This window comes from Enoplosus armatus, chromosome 19, assembly GCF_043641665.1.
Source record: "Enoplosus armatus isolate fEnoArm2 chromosome 19, fEnoArm2.hap1, whole genome shotgun sequence".
Classification (NCBI taxonomy): domain Eukaryota; kingdom Metazoa; phylum Chordata; class Actinopteri; order Centrarchiformes; family Enoplosidae; genus Enoplosus; species Enoplosus armatus.
In genome coordinates this window covers 2,749,258-2,761,670 of record NC_092198.1, presented here as the reverse complement: position 1 = coordinate 2,761,670, position 12,413 = coordinate 2,749,258, and the positions used below count along the sequence as shown (strand labels likewise).

General features: G+C 40.7%; 2 protein-coding genes and 1 long non-coding RNA gene across 3 annotated transcripts; all 3 read left to right on the top strand.

Moving 5' to 3' along the window:
- Positions 1-4,287: 4,287 nt before the first annotated feature.
- LOC139302590 (uncharacterized) lies at positions 4,288-8,093 on the top strand. Its single transcript, XM_070926294.1, has 7 exons — positions 4,288-4,348; positions 4,614-4,949; positions 5,092-5,370; positions 5,509-5,679; positions 6,889-6,975; positions 7,075-7,103; positions 7,558-8,093. The coding sequence occupies exons 1-7, from the start codon at positions 4,288-4,290 to the stop codon at positions 7,618-7,620; spliced, it is 1,026 nt and encodes a 341-aa protein (XP_070782395.1). The 3' UTR covers positions 7,621-8,093.
- A 1,022-nt stretch (positions 8,094-9,115) lies between these two features.
- On the top strand, positions 9,116-11,138 carry LOC139302589 (uncharacterized). The gene is made up of 5 exons (XM_070926293.1): positions 9,116-9,176; positions 9,442-9,777; positions 9,920-10,198; positions 10,331-10,525; positions 11,097-11,138. The coding sequence occupies exons 1-5, from the start codon at positions 9,116-9,118 to the stop codon at positions 11,108-11,110; spliced, it is 885 nt and encodes a 294-aa protein (XP_070782394.1). The 3' UTR covers positions 11,111-11,138.
- A 66-nt stretch (positions 11,139-11,204) lies between these two features.
- Positions 11,205-12,103, top strand: LOC139301844 (uncharacterized). Its single transcript, XR_011598895.1, has 4 exons — positions 11,205-11,254; positions 11,353-11,381; positions 11,624-11,692; positions 11,916-12,103. It is a non-coding gene; the product is annotated as an uncharacterized lncRNA (long non-coding RNA).
- Positions 12,104-12,413: the final 310 nt, after the last annotated feature.

Sequence of the window (12,413 nt, the reverse complement as noted above, 5' to 3'; positions counted from 1 at the left end):
GCCGCTGACAGCGGCTGTTTGGTTTCAAAGAAAAACTGGAAAAAAGCAAATTCTGAATTTTCTGTGGTGCACGATCAGTACTGCAGGTACAGGTTTTTTTTTGTAGTTTTTTATTTGCAAAGGTACAAACAACTGTCTAAATGCATAACAAATGTTGAAGATACTTTATGCAAATGTTAGAAATTGAAACAAAAGTGAAATGTAATAAGTAAAAACTAGAAGAGTTTGCAGAGCTGCTAGCGGCTCTGTGAAGCTGGAATTAAGCCGAGTAGTGACCGAAAGAATGAGATTGCGGATACAAGTGGCCGAAATGAGTATCCTCCCCAGAGCTCAGCCTGAGAGGGAGGATGAGGAGCTGCTCCTTCACGTTGAAAGGAGCCAGTTGAGGTCAGGTTCAGGCATCTGATCAGGATGCCTCATGAGTTTCTCATAGGTCACAATGAGGAACTGACACACTACTATTCGCAGGAAGTAGATTCTTCACATTTAACACGCACCAGTTCGGACAGTTGACAGCTGAAGAAAGACTTGAGCACGATGGCTGAATTCGGACGGATTAAAACGTCTTTATTTCTGATGCTGCTGCTTCAGTTTACAGGTAAGGAGACTTCTAACATGTTCGTGACTAACAGAGACTTTACAAGACAAACTTCTGTTGGATCTAACTTTTACATGACAGCCATATTGATATTTCATCTTATTTTTCTCTCATCTCTTCAACAGCAGTGACTGGACAACATCCCGCCCGGTTTGTTGTCATAGACGGGGGTGAAGTCACTTTGCCTTGTGGAAATGTGACAGACGGTCAGGACACATGTGACAGAACTACCTGGCTCTTCAGTGGTTCAGGGACAGCACCAGGAAGGCTGATTAGACCTGGGAAGGATGGTGAACGTGCCAACATTAAACCAGACAGACTGAATGTTTCAGCAAAATGTTCCCTGGTTATAAAGAACGTCACAGCTGAGGATGTTGGTTCCTACACCTGCAGACGGTCCAGATCAGGACACGCTCGTGTTCATCTGTCTGTTATCACCAGTGAGTATTTACATCATAATGTTTTCTGCTCACATACTGAAACATTACAATTATCACGATTAAAGTTCATTTCACTCTTGTTGTCTCTCTCTCACAATATCTGCGTCCTCACCAGTGACTGAAGATGAGGACGCTGATCAGGTGACATTAAACTGCTCTCTTCTGACACATGGAGCTTGTGATCACAAAGTGAAGTGGCTGTATGAGGGTAACGATGTGGACAGGAGGACATTGCAGCCTAAGTGCTCAGCTACCGCGACGTTTCCTACCTCTCGTCTCAAGCAGAAGCTTCGGGAGTTGTCCACGTGTGAAGTGAAAGATGGTCACAGTGGGACGGTGCATCAGTTTACCATCAGACCTCCGTCCGCAGGTGAGAAACCAGGTGATGTTATGATGAGCTGTTTAAAATCACTTCATCCTGACCTCCACAAATAAACTACATTTGATTATTTGATGGATTTTAAGATTTAAGATGACATCATTCTTTCTTATTAAACATGAGGTATTTTCTCATTTTACAGTTTGTTTTTGAATTTGTCAGGTGAGGATGCAACAACAACAACAACAACAACACAAGAAGGTGAGAAACAAAGGAGCTTACTCACTTTATCCAACATAAAACAAATGTGGTTGTGAATGCAATTTAAACACTAAATTTAGAATAGATTCGGTTAAACTGTAGATGCCTGTGTAGAGTGGCGGTCTTGATGAACTCTCATATATTTAATGGGCCTTTCTGTTTATTTCCTGTTCTCTGTGCCACTCACACACATTGCAAAACATGAAAACTGCTGTGTTTACTATTTAAAAACAGATCAGAAAGCTACAGCCCAAATATGTGCGGTGTTTTCATTCTCTCTGCAGTCTGGTTGAGGTTCGTCATTGTGTCTGTGGGCTTAGCAGCACTCATAATGATTGTTGTGGCTGTCAACATCTGGACAAGAACTACAGGTGAGAACGTTCACAGGTGAAACTCATGAACAAGAAGTTTTGATAAAGCTGGATTTTCACTGTGGAAACTAAAGTCGACTCTTTCTCTTTTCTTTTCAGGGAAAAAAACACAGATGGATGAAAACACGGTGAGTTTTTACAACAACATGATGACATTGGTACTTTACGCAGCAAACCAGTGTTTGTGATGTCTGTTCTTCATCATAAGCTGTCGATGAAGAAGAAGACACAAATAAACAGGACTCACTGTGTTGTGTTGAAGCGGTCGCATCAGCAAAGTTCAAAGGAGTCATTGCAGGAAAAACAGAAATATATGAAATATGAGCTACAAGTGAAGTGGATGCAAATATTAGTTAACATGACAATATAATGCAGTTCATCACAACACCAACACAAACTGCAGCCTCCAAAGACGCCATAGATCTGAATCAACACGTTATGAGTTCCAGATTAAAGGGCAGCTTCACCTAAAATTACTTCACATCATGTTATATTTTCTCACTGGACCTCTAGTGGCTTTAAGCACTGCACGTCGTTTTGTTTCATTTCAAGAAACAATGTCCATGTTGCTCTGGATAATCTACAGAATGAAATCTAGTTCCAATGCAAACTGTCCAGCAGCCCGTCAGATAAAGATCACATCAGACAGTAACTGATGGTGCGTTCAGGGTCGGCTGACTCAACTCTGTGTTGTTTCTCACAGGTGCGTGATGATGAAGATGATAATACGGTGAACTATGAAAACATCACGTCTGATGGAGTCTGACCAACTCTTCCTCCGTCAGACTCCACCGATCAACAACTTCGGCTTCGACTCGTCACCTTTTACACGAGTAGTTGAAGATCGTAAATAAGAAAAGAACATTTTTACTTGTTGTTTTCTTTCAGTCTGACGTCTTTTCTTGTGTCAGTTGTAAAAAGGTTTCTCACTTGCCGTTGGTTCAAAACAGCAGCTGGATTTTAACGTGATTCAAGCAGAAAGATCATCTAAAGCTCATTTGGTTCTGCCTTGAAGATGAACTGGTCCGTTTTGAAGCCGCAGCAGCTTGAGCTCAGTTTCACGTCTCTGTCTATATCAACCTACATTCAGCATTTGTTGTTAACACATTTGTTAGGAGCGCAACATGTGTGGGGCTTGAATGCACTTTGAGTCTTAATGGAGTCACTAACAGTTTTGTCTTCATTATATTTGATGATTATATAATCTGCAAATAAAGAAATGTTTAACGCTCAGTTCTACTCTGTGTTTTGGGATTTCTTAACGTACTAACAGTGTCACGGTTTTCATAATGGAGGGTGGATATTCTTTGCCACAGATGGATTACTGAACCTACTGAGCACAAGCACAGGGGCCTGAAGGGTCAGGGGCCCGAAGGGTCAGGGGCCCCATGTCTGTGTCCAGGAGCCCATTGTCTTATACTCCTCCATGTTCTTTGCTTTGGATATCTTACCTCTGCTAGTAGTACAGCGTCCCTCCTCTTGTCCTCTTCTAGTCGTAAACCTTCCCTCTGTTGGGTTGAACAGCTCTGTTCTCACTGGACACTCAAATGTGTCTAAATACAGACAGAAATGCACCCAAAGTGACCTGAAAATGCACAGAAATCTAATAACTCAGGCTCCTTTCAGGGGTTTTGGATGCACATGACCTCCCACTCTGACCTAACATGAATGTAAATACATTTCACACATCTTAAACGGCCACGTAGTCGAGTCTGCAGTGAGAAAAACCACCAAACCACAGGTGAAGTATTGATGCCGACACTGTCTAAATGTCTTTATGTCAACACATTTCCTTTGAAAACATCATGAACAGACCTGCTGCTGCATATTGTGGAGGCTTGATGCTCTACGTCCCGGCAGTTAAAGACAGTTCAGTCAGGACGCTCATCAGTGTTTCAACCGCTTGTGTCGAGTAAGTTCATGTACAAACACATCTTTAACAGCAAGTCTTCAACCTGAACTGACTATACTGAATCACAGGTTTGAGTTGTGTTGCTTTTTGTAATATTGTTTGTTATTTCATTATTGAACATTGTGTTGTGTTCGTGTGCTGCTGGATAACATCATGTTGCATTGACTTGTCTTGTTCTGTGTCATTTAAAGGTTCTTATGGAGTTAAAAGCTGGCGTGGTCTGCCTGTATTAAAAGCAACAACATGACATAAAGAAAAGAGGGATGACAGCCACTATGAGGAAGTGAGATGTTACTCATCACAGGAAGGTGACACAACATTTCTCTTAAAGAAGCAACTGGTTTCGAGACTTACAAGTGGAAGAAGCAGAGAGACCGAGAGGCACGATGGTTGAGTTCAACTGGATTCAAATGTCTTTATTTGTGATACTGGTGCTTCAGTTTACAGGTAAGGATACAGAAACATCACAGAAACATTAGAAAAGCTGATTTATTAATATCATTATTGTTACTTTATGACGTAACCTTCATTTAACCAGGACAGCCAAGGAGTCTGTTTGTTTTCCAGCACGGCCAATGTTGAGATTAGTGAACGCAAGGATGAGGCACACGTGCAAACTGTTATTGTATCTAACAATGATCCTCACACTGACGTTGATAGGGATGTTTTTATTTCTCCTTTTTCTTTATATTTCTCTCTCTCGTCTCTTCAGCTGCAGCCACCGGACAGTTCCTCCTCTACCTCACTGTCAGAGTTGGAGATGAAGTCACTTTGCCTTGTGGAAATGTGATAGCCGGTCAGCAACAGTGTGAAAATACTACGTGGATCTTTGCTGGTTCAGGAAGAAAAGCAGAAGTAGAGTTGATTCAACTTGGGCAGATTGGTGAAAACGCCAGAGCTAAATCCAACAGACTGAGTGTGACAGAGAAGTGTTCTCTGGTTATAAAGAAGGTCACAGTGGAGGATGCTGGTCGTTACACCTGCAGACAGTTAAAATCAGGAAGAAAACGAGTTCCAGATGCTGACGTTGTTCTGTCTGTTGTGACCAGTGAGTATTTACATCATAATGTTTTCAGCTCAAACTGTCTTTTTAAAACAACATACTGAAACATTACAATAAGTACGATTACAGTGATGACGTTCATTTCACTCTTGTTGTCTTTCTCTCTCAATATCTCCGTCTTCACCAGTGACTGAAGACGAGGACGATGATGAGGTGACGTTAACCTGCTCTGTGTCGACATATGAACGATGTGGAGACACAGTGAAGTGGCTGTTTAATGGTAGAGATGTGGATAAAGACAACAGAGACTTGAAGACATCACAGTCTCCCTGCAGGGCCTCTGTGGCCTTTCTGACTTATAATGACATTTACACATCGAGGTATGACTTCTTTACATGTGAAATGACTGATGGTAACAGAGTGAAGAAGTTTCCCTTCAGACTTCAGCCCTCAGGTGAGAAACCAGGTGAGAATATGTTGAGCTGTTTAAAGTCTGAGCTGAATAATGACCTAAAATATGTGTTTATTTCATGGATTTGAAGTTTTAATATGACATCACAACACAAGTTTGGTACTGAACAGTTGGTTGTGTTCATGTGTTCAGGTGAGGACACAACAACAACAACAACAGAACCAACAACAACAGAACCAACAACAACAACAACAACAGAACCAACAACAACAGCTAAATCAACAACAACTGAAATCAGCATGAAAGCCGGTAAAACCACGACAGCGTCTACAATCAATGAAGCTTCTACAGAACCACAAAGCGGTGAGTCGACTGTTTTATGTCTCTTTTTCTACTAAATTCTCAGTTGACAAAGAGCTGCAGGCAAAAGGGCGTTTAGATCCTGACAGACACTTTGAGCCTCTGTTTCATGTTGTTTGGGTGACAGTGGCTGTTGACAGATGAATGTATTTTGAAATGTTCCTTACATTCGTACGGACGCAATGACGGAAGCAAACAAACTTTTTTCTCAATCCACAACTTCCTTCTTTTTTTTTTTTATTTGGTGATGCAAAAGAACAAAAGAGATGTTCTGAAGTTTTACGTAAGTTTTAACACCATACTTTACACATCCAAATCATTTCGATGGTTCAATCAGTGGTCGTTTCATTTATTCGTTTTTTGTGGAGCTTTCAACCACATCTCGACTGTGACATGCGGTTGAAAGTTCTGGGAAGAACGCGTAAGTAGACGCTGAGTTAAGTGGATTTTTATTGTTTGTTTGTCAAATTAGTAGCTACCAAAAGTAACTGTTTGATTTGGCCGGTTTTGTTCAATCATTCATTTCATTTCATTTTTCTTTTGTTTTCTTTTTCACAGCACAAAAATAGCTTGAAATAAGCCAAAATATGTTAAATGCACATTACAGAGGCTAAGAGTCTGCAGCCATGCTCGCAGCTCTGTGAGGCTGTCATGGATGTATTAAGGAGACCTGAGGCTGTGCTGAGGAGCGATGGCACTTTGAGCTAAATGCTAACGTCAGCATGCTAACATGGTGCTCACAATGACAATGCTAACATGTAGGTATAATGTTTGATATGTTAACCGCCTTAGTTTAGTGAGCTAGCATGCTAACATTTGTGAATTAGAACTAAACACAAAGTACAGCTGAGGCTGATGAGGATGTCATCAGTTTTGGACAAATTCACATTTTCACCTGATGATGGCGCTAATTGGTCCTCATGTGAGAAACAAGTCGAGAATGTTACACAGAATAAATCATTTAGTTGCTGAAGATGGTTATTCCCTCGCTGTTTGTGTTATTTCATTTCATGTTCAACAAAATCAAAATAAAACACAACAGCCGGGAGAAATAAGATTCATATTGTTATGATATTAATATTCTTTTCATCCCGCAGCAGATTATGAAGTCCTTCAGCTTCTTAGCACGATACTGTATGAGGACCCCATATATTAGCCTCAGATCAGAAAGCTACAGCCCAAATATGTGTGGTGTTTTCATTCTCTCTGCAGTCTGGTTGAGGTTCGTCATTGTGTCTGTGGGCTTAGCAGCACTCATAATGATTGTTGTGGCTGTCAACATCTGGACAAGAACTACAGGTGAGAACGTTCACAGGTGAAACTCATGAACAAGAAGTTTTGATAAAGCTGGATTTTCACTGTGGAAACTAAAGTCGACTCTTTCTCTTTTCTTTTCAGGGAAAAAAACACAGATGGATGAAAACACGGTGAGTTTTTACAACAACATGATGACATTGGTGCTTTACGCAGCAAACCAGTGTTCGTGATGTCTGTTCTTCATCATAAGCTGTCGATGAAGAAGAAGACACAAATAAACAGGACTCACTGTGTTGTGTTGAAGCGGTCGCATCAGCAAAGTTCAAAGGAGTCATTGCAGGAAAAACAGAAATATATGAAATATGAGCTACAAGTGAAGTGGATGCAAATATTAGTTAACATGACAATATAATGCAGTTCATCACAACAGACTGACTGAAAGCCACCTGTTCAGGCTGCACCTCCACAGCCCTCACTAGCACTTCCACCTCACACTCACTTCTTAAAAACACAATAAATAGATGTGTGTCGAGGACGCCTGAAGATCCGGTCAGTGGGACTGGAAAGTTGTCGCTTTGAGTGTGTCAGACTGTGGCTTTGATTGTGTTGTGTTGTTTCTCACAGGTGCGTGATGATGAAGATGATAATACGGTGAACTATGAAAACATCACGTCTGATGGAGTCTGACCAACTCTTCCTCCGTCAGACTCCACCGATCAACAACTTCGGCTTCGACTCGTCACCTTTTACACGAGTAGTTGAAGATCGTAAATAAGAAAAGAACATTTTTACTTGTTGTTTTCTTTCAGTCTGACGTCTTTTCTTGTGTCAGTTGTAAAAAGGTTTCTCACTTGCCGTTGGTTCAAAACAGCAGCTGGATTTTAACGTGATTCAAGCAGAAAGATCATCTAAAGCTCATTTGGTTCTGCCTTGAAGATGAACTGGTCCGTTTTGAAGCCGCAGCAGCTTGAGCTCAGTTTCACGTCTCTGTCTATATCAACCTACATTCAGCATTTGTTGTTAACACATTTGTTAGGAGCGCAACATGTGTGGGGCTTGAATGCACTTTGAGTCTTAATGGAGTCACTAACAGTTTTGTCTTCATTATATTTGATGATTATATAATCTGCAAATAAAGAAATGTTTAACGCTCAGTTCTACTCTGTGTTTTGGGATTTCTTAACGTACTAACAGTGTCATGGTTTTCATAATGGAGGGTGGATATTCTTTGCCATAGATGGATTACTGAACCTACTGAGCACAAGCACAGGGGCCTGAAGGGTCAGGGGCCCCATGTCTTATACTCCTCCATGTTCTTTGCTTTGGATATCTTACCTCTGCTAGTAGTACAGCGTCCCTCCTCTTGTCCTCTTCTAGTCGTAAACCTTCCCTCTGTTGGGTTGAACAGCTCTGTTCTCACTGGACACTCAAATGTGTCTAAATACAGACAGAAATGCACCCAAAGTGACCTGAAAATGCACAGAAATCTAATAACTCAGGCTCCTTTCAGGGGTTTTGGATGCACATGACCTCCCACTCTGACCTAACATGAATGTAAATACATTTCACACATCTTAAACGGCCACCTAGTCGAGTCTGCAGTGAGAAAAACCACCAAACCACAGGTGAAGTATTGATGCCGACACTGTCTAAATGTCTTTATGTCAACACATTTCCTTTGAAAACATCATGAACAGACCTGCTGCTGCATATTGTGGAGGCTTGATGCTCTACGTCCCGGCAGTTAAAGACAGTTCAGTCAGGACGCTCATCAGTGTTTCAACCGCTTGTGTCGAGTAAGTTCATGTACAAACACATCTTTAACAGCAAGTCTTCAACCTGAACTGACTATACTGAATCACAGGTTTGAGTTGTGTTGCTTTTTGTAATATTGTTTGTTATTTCATTATTGAACATTGTGTTGTGTTCGTGTGCTGCTGGATAACATCATGTTGCATTGACTTGTCGTGTTCTGTGTCATTTAAAGGTTCTTATGGAGTTAAAAGCTGGCGTGGTCTGCCTGTATTAAAAGCAACAACATGACATAAAGAAAAGAAGGATGACAGCCACTATGAGGAAGTGAGATGTTACTCATCACAGGAAGTTGACACAACATTTCTCTTAAAGAAGCAACTGGTTTCGAGACTTACAAGTGGAAGAAGCAGAGAGACCGAGAGGCACGATGGTTGAGTTCAACTGGATTCAAATGTCTTTATTTGTGATACTGGTGCTTCAGTTTACAGGTAAGGATACAGAAACATCACAGAAACATTAGAAAAGCTGATTTATTAATATCATTATTGTTACTTTATGACGTAACCTTCATTTAACCAGGACAGCCAAGGAGTCTGTTTGTTTTCCAGCACGGCCAATGTTGAGATTAGTGAACGCAAGGATGAGGCACACGTGCAAACTGTTATTGTATCTAACAATGATCCTCACGCTGACGTTGATAAGGATGTTTTTATTTCTCCTTTTTCTTTATATTTCTCTCTCTCGTCTCCTCAGCTGCAGCCACAGGACAGTTCCTCCTCTACCTCACTGTCAGAGTTGGAGATGAAGTCACTTTGCCTTGTGGAAATGTGATAGACGGTCAGCAACAGTGTGACAGTACTACGTGGATCTTTGCTGGTTCAGGAAGAAAAGCAGCAGTAGAGCTGATTCAACTTGGGCAGATTGGTGAAAACGCCAGAGCTAAATCCAACAGACTGAGTGTGACAGAGAAGTGTTCTCTGGTTATAAAGAAGGTCACAGTGGATGATGCTGGTCGTTACACCTGCAGACAGTTAAAATCAGGAAGAAAACGAGTTCCAGATGCTGACGTTGTTCTGTCTGTTGTGACCAGTGAGTATTTACATCATAATGTTTTCAGCTCAAACTGTCTTTTTAAAACAACATACTGAAACATTACAATAAGTACGATTACAGTGATGACGTTCATTTCACTCTTGTTGTCTTTCTCTCTCAATATCTCCGTCTTCACCAGTGACTGAAGATGAGGACGATGATAAGGTGACGTTAACCTGCTCTGTGTCGACATATGAACGATGTGGAGACACAGTGAAGTGGCTGTTTAATGGTAGAGATGTGGATAAAGACAACAGAGACTTGAAGACATCACAGTCTCCCTGCAGGGCCTCTGTGGCCTTTCTGACTTATAATTACATTTACACATCGAGGTATGACTTCTTTACATGTGAAGTGACTGATGGTAACAGAGTGAAGAAGTTTCCCTTCAGACTTCAGCCCTCAGGTGAGAAACCAGGTGAGAATATGTTGAGCTGTTTAAAGTCTGAGCTGAATAATGACCTAAAATATGTGTTTATTTCATGGATTTGAAGTTTTAATATGACATCACAACACAAGTTTGAACAGTTGGTTGTGTTCATGTGTTCAGGTGAGGACACAACAACAACAACAACAACAGAACCAACAACAGAACCAACAACAACAACAACAACAACAGAACCAACAACAACAACAACAGAACCAACAACAACAGCTAAATCAACAACAACTGAAATCAGCATGAAAGCCGGTAAAACCACGACAGCGTCTACAATCAATGAAGCTTCTACAGAACCACAAAGCGGTGAGTCGACTGTTTTATGTCTCTTTTTCTACTAAATTCTCAGTTGACAAAGAGCTGCAGGCAAAAGGGCGTTTAGATCCTGACAGACACTTTGAGCCTCTGTTTCATGTTGTTTGGGGTGTTCTGGTTTGTGTTGTTTCATTAGTAAATGATTGAATGTTTTGAAATGCTCTCCACAGTGGCTGTTGACAAATGTTTTGAAATGTTCCTTACATTCGTACGGACGCAATGACGGAAGCAAACAAACCTTTTGGAGAGAAAATGTTGTAGAATTTTCTCAGCCGACAGCCTCAGAACCCACGAACACGTAGCCCTTCAACTTCAACTTCTTTTTTAACGCAAAAGAACACAAGAGATGGTTTTAAGTTTTAACACCATAGTTTGCATCTTAAAAATATTTAGATGATTAAATGAGTTGCTGTCGCTCTGACTAGTTTTATGTGGAGCTTTCAACCACATCTTGACTGCGACATGAGGTTTATTGGATGCAGTTTTTGTACCAAAACTAAGTGTTTGATTTGGTTAAAACCATCAAATGAATGTTTAAACACTTCACGTAATTCTCTTTCAGCTTCGGGTCTCTGACCGGAACAGAAAGCTGCAGCCAAAACGCTTAAAACACTTTCATTACCTTTCCAGAGTGGTGGTGGTGGCTCATCATCGTGGCTGTGGTTTTAGTAGCACTTTTAATAATAGTTGTAAAAGTCATCAGATGGAAGAGAACTACAGGTGAGAGCACAGATGAAACTTATAAATACAAGAAGTAATAATAAAATTCAAAATTTTCTCTGTGGAAGCTTAAGTCGGCCCCCTTTTTGTCTTTTCAGGGAACCAAACACGGATGAATGACAACATTGTGAGTTTAAAAACTAAAATCACTATATTTTGATTCTATGCTCTACGTCCCGGCAGTTAAAGACAGTTCAGTCAGGACGCTCATCAGTGTTTCAACCGCTTGTGTCGAATAAGTTCATGTACAAAAAAGAGTGGGTTGTAAAAGAGGAATAACATGACCTCCTTGGCAGAAGTATAGTGATGAAAGAGTGAGCTAGCATCCACATGTTACTGAGCTGCCATTATGTTGTCTCTTCTGTGTAGCCTCATCCTGAGGATGGTGTTTCCTACGCCTCCATCAGCTACACCAGCAAGACCAACAGTAAAGCCCGGGTACGCTGTCTGATTGTACTTGATATTAGTGAATGAAGAAAATATTTTTTGCTTTTGCATTGTGCTGTACTGTGTTACAGTTTTTGATATTGCTTGGTGTTGCTTTGCATGTTGCGTTTTAATGTTGGATATCGTTAATGCTCCTTCGCACTGTTACCTTTTATAGTGTTGTGGTGCGCACCTTTTCCTGTTGTTTAACTTATATTGTGCTTATTCCTGCCAGGTTCAGGGTAAAAAGGATGAGCATGAAGGTGATGCAGTGACCTACACGACTGTGAAAGCTTCCTCTGCTGATCCCAGCAACCTCTACGCCACCATCAACTAACTGAACAAACCAAACTCATGTGTTTTATGATCATTTTCAGGATGGATTATTGTAAAAAGCTTCCTATTTAGAACGGGTTGGGTTAATTAGTGCTACAATGTAAAAAGGAGAAGTGATAACATTTATATGGGTAGTTACTTAAAATGTAAATTAACATAATATATGACACAGTTTGCTTGAAGAACTTGCTGTCAGGCACTTTGTTGTGCTCAGTGATGGATGTGCTAATCTGTGCTAAACCTTTACACAATTGTAATGTTTTTATTCTTTATTATCAAATATTTTTCTGTTTAGTTTCACCTGTGCAACATTTTGACCATCTTAGGTCAGTGAGCTTTGTATGTCCTGATATCAAAGTATTCAAAGCAAACTGAAAGGAGGAGGGATGTGACATGA